The sequence below is a fragment of the Berghia stephanieae genome, chromosome 14 (genome assembly GCF_034508935.2).
Source record: "Berghia stephanieae isolate SIO BIC M18660-M18661 chromosome 14, UCSD_Bste_1.3, whole genome shotgun sequence".
Lineage (NCBI taxonomy): Eukaryota > Metazoa > Mollusca > Gastropoda > Nudibranchia > Aeolidiidae > Berghia > Berghia stephanieae.
The window spans coordinates 133,358-145,952 of record NC_088373.1 but is presented as its reverse complement, the minus strand read 5'-3'; the positions used below and the strand labels follow the sequence as shown (position 1 = coordinate 145,952).

At 37.4% G+C, this 12,595-nt stretch overlaps 1 protein-coding gene across 2 annotated transcripts in view; it reads right to left on the bottom strand.

Moving 5' to 3' along the window:
• The window catches only part of LOC144960159 (uncharacterized), a 48,142-nt gene extending 36,603 nt beyond the window's left edge, over window positions 1-11,539 (bottom strand). Inside the window, exons 1-6 of one of the 2 annotated variants that reach the window (XM_078893165.1) lie at window positions 11,411-11,539; window positions 6,162-7,703; window positions 5,046-5,410; window positions 2,226-2,491; window positions 1,518-1,658; window positions 804-1,055 (exon numbers count right to left, since the gene is read on the bottom strand). In XM_078893165.1, coding sequence (XP_078749291.1) covers window positions 804-1,055; window positions 1,518-1,658; window positions 2,226-2,491; window positions 5,046-5,410; window positions 6,162-7,660 — 2,523 coding nt within the window. In that variant the 5' untranslated portion in view covers window positions 7,661-7,703; window positions 11,411-11,539. Of the gene's footprint in view, window positions 1-803; window positions 1,056-1,517; window positions 1,659-2,225; window positions 2,492-5,045; window positions 5,411-6,161; window positions 7,704-11,245 lie in introns of both variants that reach the window. The other variant, XM_078893166.1, reaches the window with a different exon arrangement.
• Window positions 11,540-12,595: the final 1,056 nt, after the last annotated feature.

Genomic DNA, 12,595 nt, shown 5'->3' with positions numbered 1-12,595 from the left:
CTCTTTACTCACATTCTCTCATTGTATTCAGGTGTAAAATGAGTACCTGGCGATTAACAGCTTTGTTCTGTCCGAAAAAAAAAATGTAATATTGCCGAATAGGCATCATGTCTCCTTCTACATGTTACGTGTTGTTGTTGGTCAGGGACACCTTGTAAAGCACGTTTAGTGGATATTGCACTATATAAATGCTCTGGCTAAACAACTCATTTGAGATGAAACAGAAAACAAAAGTTTACCCTTCTCCACCAACAGGGATGCCCTTTGCTAAAATCAAAAAAGCCTAAAAAATGTTATCGTAGGTACAAAGCTTCTCTTCATTAAAAAAGTATCACCCTTAACCCTCTCCTCACCAACTATAGGAAAATCGTCACATTCGTTATGATACAACCAACATTTTTCTTATTCAAATTTCTCTTGTACATCATAAAATTTAAATAAAATGAACAGTGTGTTGTAGAGCATGTTTTGCTTAAGAAACTATGCATTGCAAGAACTAACTGCTATTGTGTTTGAGTGATAAAAATTATATTTTTGTTATTTGGGTGTGAAGTTTTGGGGAAAATCCTGAAAATGCCTGGTAAGGAGAGAGTTAAATAATAGAAAAGGATACAGTATATCCATCTAGCTTACCGTTAACCATTGCCTTTAAACAACCAATAATTTCATCTTTAAAATAAAACAAAACAAAAAAAATTCCAATACTGACCAAGATCAGCCAAAAGATTTTAAACAAAAGGGCATCCGTACTAAAATGTTCCCAGCCACCCACTTTGAAAAACTGAAGAAATATCTATTCATACCTCCAACTTGTGGTGTAAGACCACCATATTCTGGGCCGATGATGAAGCTCCATCTAGAGACATCTCGACAGCTGATCTGTTATTACCGGGATCGTCAATATCTATCACAACACCCATTGAAGAGGTACTCACTTCACTACCTGTAGCAACACCTCTACCACTGGCAACAGCAGCACCAGTAGCCCCACTGCCACCACTAGAGAAGGATGATGGCATGGGGTTGACCTGAACCATAGCATAGCCTTGACTCACCTGGATAGATAGATAAAATAAAAAAATAAAATAAAATAAAATTCCCTTTATTCATCCCATAGAGGAAGTTTGTCTCTAGGGTCTATTCCAAGGAAACACTGGAATAACCCAGGCATTAGCCACAGTGCAGTGCTGAGAAAACCCGGGAAGATGCGCAAATTTCATAAATTGAGTTATGTATGCTGTTCTTTCTGATCATTTACCACTTTAAATTTTCTTTCTATTTCTATTAGAACCCAAGTTATGAATTTTTTTCTGAATACAATTAGTTGCTATGGGAAACACTTTATCTTCGATTTTGGCTCATCAAATCTCAAATCAAAGCTTGCCGCATCTTCCCAGGTTTTCTCATCCAGCCTCACATATTTGTATCATTAAATGACACCATCACAGGTGCTCAAGCCTGTCCCATTACGTGTTACAGAAAAGATTTGTCATAAATAAATTCAAATCAATACGTACCATAGGCATCATATTGGAATTGGGCGTGGCCTCTGAACTTTCAAGACTAAGGGTCGATTGACTGACTGTGGAATCGGATGGAGAGATGACTCTCTGTACGGTAATCCTTCTCGTCTCGGCATCGTACACTAAGTTGTAACTCTGGTAAAATAACATTCAGGAAAAGTGTGGATCAGGCACTCGAGTCAATAATGATGAGATATATATAGAGTATGGTTTTATGTGTTGGTGAAATAGATGAAGAAAAGTGACTTAAATCAGAAATATGAATTTCATTCAAAATTCTAGTTTTTGTGTACTTTAATTTTAAGAAAATATTTTCAGTTTCCTCAATAAAACAAAGATCTGAAAAATTGTGTTTGAAATGGTCCAGACAAAGAAAAATAAAAGCTACAAGAAAAAAAAGAAAAAAAAAACATCCCAAAAAATTCGCCTGCCTCGTCTGGAGATCAAACCAAAGACCTCTTAATTACATCTGAAGTGTAGGTAATTGGAAGGTCTGAGGTTCGATTCCTAACCGAAGCAGATTGATTATTTGGGATGGGTTTTTTTTCTTTTCTTGTAGCTTTTATTTTTCTTTGTTTTTTTTTAATAACAAAAAAAAAAAAAATAGGTAAAGAAGTTGTTGTTTTTAGGTTGTGTCAAATTCACACACCCCTCCCCTGCCCCACCCACCCCTAATTTTAGAAATGGATGGAATTTGCCAACCTGTAATGTGCTGCTGTCCACAATCGGTGCCGTGATATTCAAGGATTCGGCCAAATTGTCAGGCGCTTCTATTATCTGATGGTGTTGCTGTTGCATGCTTGTGGGATATGAAGGTGTGGCCTCACTGTCCCCACCCAAGGCTAAATCTCCAAATTGATGAACTGTCACATTACTGGGTCCTGCAGTTTGCTGATCAAATGTGGAATGTGCAGCTGCCTGAAACGTTTCTGATGGTCCTTCGTGCTGAACTGGGATTTGAAACAAACCTTGGGAAATTTTTTTTTTAAACATATGTAAATAAAGCTTTGATAATAGTTGTCTCCTTTTCTTTTTGATTATATAAATAATAAAATTCATCACACAAATGCTATTACCTGAGTAAGATGCAACAATAAAACTGCATTAATGACATGGAAAACTTTCAGGAGAAATTCCATAAATTTATTTTTTTGATCGCTTAATTCATCCCATAGGGGAAATTTGTCTTAAGGGTCTATTCCAAGTGAAGACTGGAATAACACAGGCATCAGCCGCAGTGTGGTGCTGCAAATTGAGCTAGGGCGAGGTGACTTGCTCACGGCCACACAATGCAGCGGCGAGTCATCGAGCTCGGTACCTTTTGCGTACGAAGCAAAGACCGTACCACTGAGCCACGCTGCCCCCTACAAGCACCACTTCAATGACCATAAGTAAATATACTGACTTGCTCACCTGGGGTTAAGTAATATTTATCCAAAGGAAGAAAAACTAATTCAAACAAAATCACTTGCAGCATTATAGTCTCATGCGTCCTGAGATGGATTCGAAACGGAGCGATGGATAAATGAGGGTGACATTGAGGGAGGAGAGATGTAGACTTTTTTTCACTCTTCCCCCCCCCCCCCCCCCCCCCCCCCCCCCCCCGAAAAAATAGCCACTTTTTAATTCACCCCATCAAAATAGTCCCTCTTTTCATGGGTTGTTTCCCTTAGTGGCGCCTATAAATGGAATTTCTTCCAAACTTTCACCACGTAATTAATAAATTGATAAACAAAACTATTGACTTTCAAGGTAGCTGTTTCAATCTTTGACTAACTTATTTCAGATCAGATCAGATCATTTTGTTTTTATAGGTGACAAAATTCAACAATGCATCCTTTCCTTTATTTTTATAAGTGATAATATTAATACTTTCTATTGCACTGAAGCTACCATTGTCAAATAAAGGAGCAATAATATAATGCCTGTAATTGCTCTGAAGCAACCCTTGATGATTAAAGGAGCAATATTAGTATTAGAATACATCCAATCACACTGTAGCAACCATTGATAATTAAAGGAACAATATCATAATACATTCAACTTCACTGGAGCAACTATTGTCATTTAAAGGAGCAATATTATAATACATACAATTGCACTGGAGGAGCCATTGATATTTCGAATAGGAGCATTATCATAGCGTCAAAATGAGGATCTCTTACAGAAAACTGGGATGGGCACAATCACAGACATCATCAGAACCAGACGTTGGAGGAGGCTCAGGCAAGATGCCAGGGGACTGCATCCCTAGAACAGCTTATGCTGGACTCCAAAAGGAAAAAGGAACTGAGGTAGACCTAAGGAAACCTGGAGAAGAACTGTACAGAGAGAACTAAAGACCCAAGGCCTCAGCCTGCAGACTGCAACCCATGCAGCGACAGACCGAAAACATTGGTGATCATTTGCATTGCCCCAAGCACATGACACCACAGAGATGATTGAGTGAGTGAGTGAATATGTATTGTTTTATGTTTTTAAGGGTTTTACGGCGCTTGCAACACAATAAGGTTATATCAGCGCCAGTAAAAAGGAATAAAATGGGATAGTAAAAAGTTCTAGAAATACAACTACAGAGCACAAGAAAAGGTGAGACAAAGGGGAATTAGTTCAAATAGGAAACAGATGTAGATTCCAAGAGCACACCGTCAAAGTACTTTGAGATCACCTAAAAGTCCCATCCAGACACAAGCACAGGTCCCAACTAAGAGGAATACATTCAATGTTTACAAATCATATAATACAATATGTAAACTAAACATAATACAAGGCATAACAGAGATGATTTACAAGGAAAAAAAATATCATCTCCCAAAACTATAACTTTACATTCGACTGTTTCCCTCCCAGCCAAGGAACTCCGGCAAGGATCAGGACAAAACTAAGTAATTTCATTCCAAGACAATGACAGAAAACAATTGGAAAACGGATATGGGGGGATAGAAGACACAGCAAGTACCTCCCTGCCCACTATGGGAGGTCAGGATCCCCACCCAGTGAGTGAATATCATAATGTTTCCAATTGCACTGGAGTAACTGTTGACAATTTAAGGAACAACAAGAGTGGATAAGACTGTGGGAGCATCAAAACAGATGACAAAACTTTTACCACTTAAAGCCATTTTTATTGTTCCAAATTGAGATTTAGCATCAATTTTTAAAGTTGGTTGGCTGTCTCAATCTTGGAAGCATTTCAACATTAATTCCAATCTTTTTAATGTTTGATTCATATATGTAATTAGAAAAGCAGTAAAGGAGAAAAATTATGAGTACAATTTCTGTGTAAGACAAAGACAAAAATATGCTGAGCAGATTTTAGAATATGGCAATAATGCGTGATTGTGTATAATTACTTAATGTAAAAATGGAAGTCTCCTCCCCTACCTCCTCCTCCTCCTCTTAATATCCAAATGGCTCAATCAAGAATAAAAGTTTGATAACATCTCATGCAACATCTACTTTATCTGCAAAATCAAGATTTTATAAAAAGGCAAAAAAGTAGAAAGAAATACATGCTCTTACTAGGAAAATGCTGGTTCTGGTGTTGGACAGAATTATTAGCTGTCCCTGCCATCTGAATGGCCTGTTGCTGTGACAGCTCTCCAGCAACGGAGATAGACACCAGGCCACTCACATTTCCTGGCTGTTGAAGGTCAACAGTGGACGTCAATGATGATGTCGATGAAGATGAGCCTCTCGAACCTCTGATTGTGGCACCTCTGACTCCAAGACTTAAGCCAGTCTGATGAGAGTTTGACTGAAAATTTTGATGCTCCGTTTGTTGGTGTTGCGGTAACCAGCTTGACGAAGATGAAGAAGGCCGAGTTTGTCCATGACCTTGTTGACTATATCCTGCATGGACTTCAATAGTAACATTGTTCCTATCACTTTTGAGGGTGAAAAAAAAAGAAGGAAACTGATAAATTAAAAAGAAAACATTTCACGAAAATTATATCTCTGAATTGGCAAAACTGATCAGAAAGAACTGCATACATAACTCAATTTATGAAAATGTGTCAAGAGAACAACATTGAAAATTTGAACGGAGTGCTTTTATTTTAACCCTTTGAACCCGTAATCCCGATAACAAAGGATATCGCTCAGTCTCTCATTACTCTTTTGTCAAGACTATGCCCAGCCCCCTCACCTCCTATTTAATGGTCGCGGATGACCTTACAAACCCATTTTGCAAAGCCCCGCCCTCTTTTGTCTCAAACAGAGTGGGTGACAAACTACTGTAGCATTAAATCCTGCTTACTCTCAATTATTCAACATGTCAAGATTTCTTCCAATGTGAAATCATGATTTTTTGTTTGATTGATTTCTTGAATTTACCACTTTTTGAGGGCAAAAATTTGTTGCGATTAACCGAAGTTTGTTGCAATTAACCAATGACTTTTATATAGAATTAATTCTGTTTCTTAGGAAATGTTGCGATTAACCGAGTTGCAATTATCCGGAGTGGACTGTAAAAATAATAATAATAATAAAATCTTTACTGTCTATGAAGGCAATTTTTCATTTGGTTATAGCATACACAGAGACAAACCATATGAACCAACATACAAATCCATATTCACACAACCACACAAATCTGGCATCATTTCAGCCTTTAGCTTTCATATTTTAACAACCAACCTGTTATTTGTTGATACAGTTTCAGAGGAGCTGACAACTCTGCCCATCTGATTCATTTGGGACGACAAAGAGTTCTGTCTTCCATTGCCATTGTCACGGCCACTACTGCTGCTGATGCTGCTATGACCAGATGCAAGGTGATGAATATTTGCTGTAGCTGTTCGCTCCGTGATACCACTACCACTACCATTATTACTACTAATAGTAATAGCTCCATCCCTGATAATCCTAACATTCCCACTACCACCAGCACTTCCAATGTTACTGCTACCACTACTACTGCCAACAACGGCTGATAAACTACTAATGCTGTCATTACTTCCACCTTGTTCTTTTCTGAGGTTCTGTTGAAGTAAGGAATTACAACCACTAGACAGAAGAGATCTACTACTTTTATGAGACGTCTTGGACCTACTGCTATTCCTATTGCTACAATTACCATTAACATCATTTGCAATATTATTGTTACCATCTGACAAAGAAATTTGATTTCGAAGAGTCATGTAATTTTGGTTGAGAGCAGATCCATTCGCATTGCTGTTCTGATTCTGGGTGGAGAGTAAAAATCCGCTCGGTGTTGCACCAGTCACTAATCCTGAATCAACATTTACGTTTGCCAAAATACTTGCCACAGAGATAGGAATGTGGGCTGTTGATACAACACCACTGCCACTCCTATTTTCATTGTTATTTAATATACCTATATTTTTGCTCAAAATACTGACTACACCACTGTTATCATTATCACCACTGCAAATAATATTGTTATCACCCCCACCTATATTATTATCAGCATCAACATTCTCCAAACCAGTACCACAGGAACTTGAGGCATTGTAAAACTGATCACTGTTGTTAGCAATGTTACTCAGTCTTTGTTGCTGGTCCAAATTGTTACCGCTGTTAGAGGAAATTTCATTGACATTTGAGTGGAGTAGATCAGATGCTCCAGTTGCTGAAGAAACATTTCCAGGACAAGCCACCATGCTTGAAGAACTGATCCCATTGAGAAGAGCATTTGTTGCTCCATCCAGTGATAAATGACCGTCTGCATTCACAATAATATTTCCAGCATTGATGCAAACATTGATGTTATTGTTGCCAGATGGATTTGAGGTCACAATAGAACACGGAGTGCCATTGTTAAAAGAGTTTGTAGCTGCCAGACTGGCTCTCAGGACGTCCAAATCAGAGGCACTAAAAGGAATCATGACACTGTCTGCCAAAGCATGGACAGTTGATGACGCTGATGCTGAAACAGAAGGAAGCAGGACTGCTGAAGATGTTGACGAAGAAGCTGTACTGGACACAATTACACTCCCATTATTGTTCATATTCCTCCCTAGAAGGCTGGCATTACCTCGTCTACCAATATCATTGCTATTGTTGTTGTTGTTGTTGTCAATGTGATTATCATCACTGCTGTGGTTGCTGGTTGTATCTACAACTCCATTGGTGCTGTGCACCATCATGTTGGGATTTTGTTGATGGTCAGCCATATCGAATTTGATGATGAACTTATGCCTCAGGTTGCTTCATTATCTGTTTTCAAAAAATGACAAGTAAAAGAAAAGGAAAACAATTATTTAATGAAATGTGAAGGAAAATATGAATGATTACCTTGTCTTATCATCCCTTGGCAAATTTCTAGATGTATATCTTTTCTTTAATCTTGCTCAAGTTGATGTGTTCAAAATCCACCGTCAAAACAATTCTGTATTTGCTTAAAGTTACTCGAAATACACTCAATTCTTAGCATTGATGTTTGATGGCATTTACATGCAATTTGTGAACATGATTATTATTTATTTCAATTGGCAATGAAGAAAACAAATTATCATAGACTAATTGTACTTTAAGCCAACAAAATTGACCTGCCCAAATTGGGAGAACACACAAACATTTTCATCAAAAAAAATCACTTGCTCCTTTATCAAACATTTATTTCTGCATAGAATTTACAAACAACACAAGACATAACAAACAAAGCCTACAAAACTGTTTTTATTTGCTAAGATATGACTAAATTCAGACCCTTTTACTGCAAAAGTTAACATCTATCAACACCAGTATTCATCTTCTTCAAATAAATTAGCTCAGTGAACATTATTGTCGATTGCGTATTGAAGGTAAAAATACGGTCATACTCTCATGCAGAATAAGGGGTGCCGGTCGGTTGTGTGATGAGCAATATTGTTATTATGAACCATTATTCTGTGTCACAACATCTAATTTCCAATCTAAAATCTGCTGTTTAGTTTAGTCTGCTTTCTTGAAATTAGTTCTGGTTTGGTCAATGAATCCAAGTGGCTAGCTTTCTACAGGCTTGGTAAGTACCATCTTGTTCAAGACATGGCCTCATCAGAAGGGGTTTTTTTTTTTTGGTTTGGGGGGGGGGGGGGGGGTGGGTGGTAGTTGGGCTTTTTTTTTTCTTTTTTTTTTCTTTTGGGAGGGGGGGGGGGTAATTTTATTTTTCATCTTTTATCGACAACAAAATAAGACATTATTGTTTGTAAGAATAGTAATCGTGAAGTGTTGATTGCTTTCTTGTGCGCAAGCATAGTTTCGGTGTTAGAGTGCTTCAAGTGTGGAACAGTCTACCAGAGAAAGTTGTCAGTGCTGATTCACTTAACTCATTCAAGAACAGACTGGATAGCTATTGGAAAAAACCAAGAAATCTTCTATGATTATTACAAGGCTAGCATCACATTCTGTCTTCGCGGTAATCTGCAACCGGAAGAAACAAAGATGACACCCGAGTCCAGCGAAGAGGATCATTGAGAACCTGTGCTGGAAATCATCTCTAAGTATCTCTCTAAGTATTGGATGAAGCAGCGTAGTTTGCCCAGCATGTCAAATTTTTCAGTGTTTGTCAGATGTACTATCATCTGTTGACAGTTAAAACACCCATATACATGCACACACGCAATCTCACCAAAACACAATCGTACACGTCTTTTATTGTTACTCTTATAACGTTTAGAAATTATTTCCAATCAAGATGGAATAAAGGTGTTGTGATTAAGCGGAGAAGGTGTGCAATTATGCAGAATGATTATATAGGAAAAAATATGTTTTTTTCGGGAATGTGTACGTATAAGCGGAGTGTTAGATTAACTAATGTGCGATTAAACGGAGTCGACTGTATAAAGAAAGAGTGGATAAATCAAAGAGGTATACAGGATTGCTTTTGTAATTGAGTTGATAAGTTTTATTTATAATGACCACTTGTTATCAAATCTCGTCACTATTATATGCATAGTTTTTGTTGTTTTTTACTCTCTCTCTCTCTCTCTCTCTCTCTCTCTCTCTCTCTCTCTCTCTCTCTCTCTCTCTCTCTCTCTCTCTCTCTCTCTCTCTCTCTCTCTCTCTCTCTCTCTCTCTCTCTCTCTCTTTATTGATGGAAACAGCCATGGCTTTATTTTGAGTAAGTTTGTTCAAGTGCTGAGAAAAAGGAAACATTCTAATTTTGTGAGTAGTGTGCCTATAAATATAAGTTAGGAACAGGGTTGCCAGATTATTTTTCAACAAAATGCCAGGGGAAGACTCAAAAAATGCCAAAACACTCCAAAAAATGCCAAAGTCTGTTGACTCCCACCCCCACTAAGAAAACTACTCACTTTTGATAGACAATTTACTATCATATCCTGGTGGCTTGCGTGTTTTCTTTTCTTTTTCTTTTTTTTTTTAATTATACTAAATTTCCTGTTGGGGTAATTTTTTACCTACTGACTACTAAGTGAAGTGCTAAACCACTACACCACGGTTGGATTTTAAGAATGAAAAAGAAATACATTAACATGAAAGGTAAATACGTAAACAGTTAAATAATTATTGACAATTAAGAAAACTTACTGTTTCGTGTTTCTTATGATGTTTTTTGTTGAATCTGGTTCAAGTGCAGAGTCCAAAGAAGTTATAGAGAAAAAAATTAGAAACAATATCCATCACAGTTTTAATAGCAAAGTTTTGCGATGTGAAGAGATTTGTTTTTACGCGTTTAGAAATAATTAAGAAAAGGTGTCATTTGAAGTATAATATACAAGAAAAGAAAATGCCAAATGAAAATGCCAAATGCCAAATGATTTTTTCTAATGCCAAACGGTTTTCAAAAATGCCAGATTTTTGGAATCTGGCATTTAAAATGCCAAACTGGCAACCCTAGTTAGGAACGGAAACTGGAACAGCTGGAAAAACAAAAGGTGCTTCTTTCCTTTTTTTTCCTCTCTATTTTTCAAGTGAAAGGAATGTTGTAATTTGTTTTTGTTTTTTTTTTAGGGGGGGGGGGGGGGGGGGGGGGGGGGGGTTTCGAGGTGATGCAATATAAAGGTAAAGAAAATAGATGAATGAAAGTCGCTGAATATAATAATACGTTTATGATTGCGTGTGTGCGTGAGTGTGTGCGCGCGAGAGGAATAGAAATAAGGGAGGACCAGAGAAAGGGGAGGGGTGCCTACAACTACAACCTTTTTTCATGAGCCATGGCCATGAGCTGATGTATATTAATATTATCGTAAGAGAATGTGTATAAAGATTCTTGAAACTTAAAAATTGAATTTTCACTCATTTCAATTTCAGAAGTGGGTGAAAGAAAATAAAACCTAAAAAACTCTCATTACACTATTACAAATTACACAATGAGGATAGTTTCGATACTAATCATAATCTACTTTTTAAAATACATTTTCATTTACTCGTTTACAAGCAACACAAATCACGATTAACTCTTTTATTTTAAATTCGGTGGTGTTTGGCATGGAAGAAATAGGGCAAATAGAAGAATAGAAGAAGGGGGTAAAATACGATCAGCTGATTTTGTGCCTTTTATTATCACTTAACACCACCTAAAATGGGTATCGCCCAAAACAAAATAAGGGTTTCAAACTCATGATAAAAAGGGGTAAAAGGTTTAGGACCCGAATAATTTCACTCTTTCTCTTCTTCTAATTATCAATCATATACTTTCCGTTACAATTGGCAGTGGCTTAAATTATAAAAGTGTGAATTTCTGGTAATTATAAATTGTTACTTTATCAAAGCAGATAGTACACAAATGGAAACATGGAAATAAATTAATCCCTTACACCCCACGTAATGGCGGCGAAAACGTCTGGACGGAACCATTTTATCTGTCCCCTTCCAATTTAGCCAGTTGGTTCAATGTGACAGTTGATAATCATTTTCGGTAGAATTATCTGAGGAGTGATTTATCATGCAAACAGTTGTTTTGAACATTTCAGGAAACTTACCAAATGAAAGTTAAAATAATTTTCCAAGGTCGTGATATTTTTTTCTCTAACTGAAGCTGATATATATTTTGCACGGAATATGACCTTAGCTATTTGCATACTTGGCACTTGGATGTGACCTCGCGTTTTCAGCGAGACCGGTTGTTATGCCTTTGGTTTATAGAAAATACCGCAGAATTATTTTATACTTTTCTATATTCTACAAAGAATAGCATCGTAGTTGGCATTTGGGGACGCATGGAGATTGGGGGAGCAGCGGTGGATATTGGAAAACTTTTTTTTTCAAAACCCAAACAACAAGAGAACAATTTAGCATCTAGACATATGCCCTGAAAATGAGTGAATTAGCGCCTCAGCCTCAACCGGGAATCGAACCATAGACATATTTATTCAGACGACGACGTGTCCGGTTCTTGGTCCGGTCTGATAATCCAAATTATTGTTATGGGCTCATTGTTGTAATGGAAATACAAAAGAATCGGCGATCTCAAGAAGTGGGTGAGAGAGGGATCTAGAAATGACTTTGGGTTTGAAACGAATATTTTTGTGTTCGTGGATAGCTCACACGGTAGAGCCACGCTCTCACCTGCCAGGCGGAGTTGTCGTACCAATAAGGTCGCAGGTTCAAACCCCACCACCGCCGCGAAAAAAAAAAAAAAAAAAAAAAAAAAAAAAAAAAATTTTATTCTCTATTGTCTTCTGGCACTTTTCTACTCACTTCATATCTTGTTGTTACCAACATAAGTGCCTGCTCCACTCACTTTTTTTAATTAAAAATTCACCCCCTACACCGGAGCATACTCAATGTCTCAATCGTTTCTATGTTATATGTTTGTGATGAGAATATTGGCTATTAAGCTTAACTGCTGGTCAAAATTATTTCGCGATGGTGGTGAACGAATCGGCGATCTCAAGAAGTGGGTGAGAGAGGGATCTAGAAATGACTTTGGGTTTGAAACGAATATTTTTGTGTTCGTGGATAGCTCACACGGTAGAGCCACGCTCTCACCTGCCAGGCGGAGTTGTCGTACCAATAAGGTCGCAGGTTCAAACCCCACCACCGCCGCGAAAAAAAAAAAAAAAAAAAAAAAAAAAAAAAAAAAAAAAAAAATTTTATTCTCTATTGTCTTCTGGCACTTTTCTACTCACTTCATATCTTGTTGTTACCAACATAAGTGCCTGCTC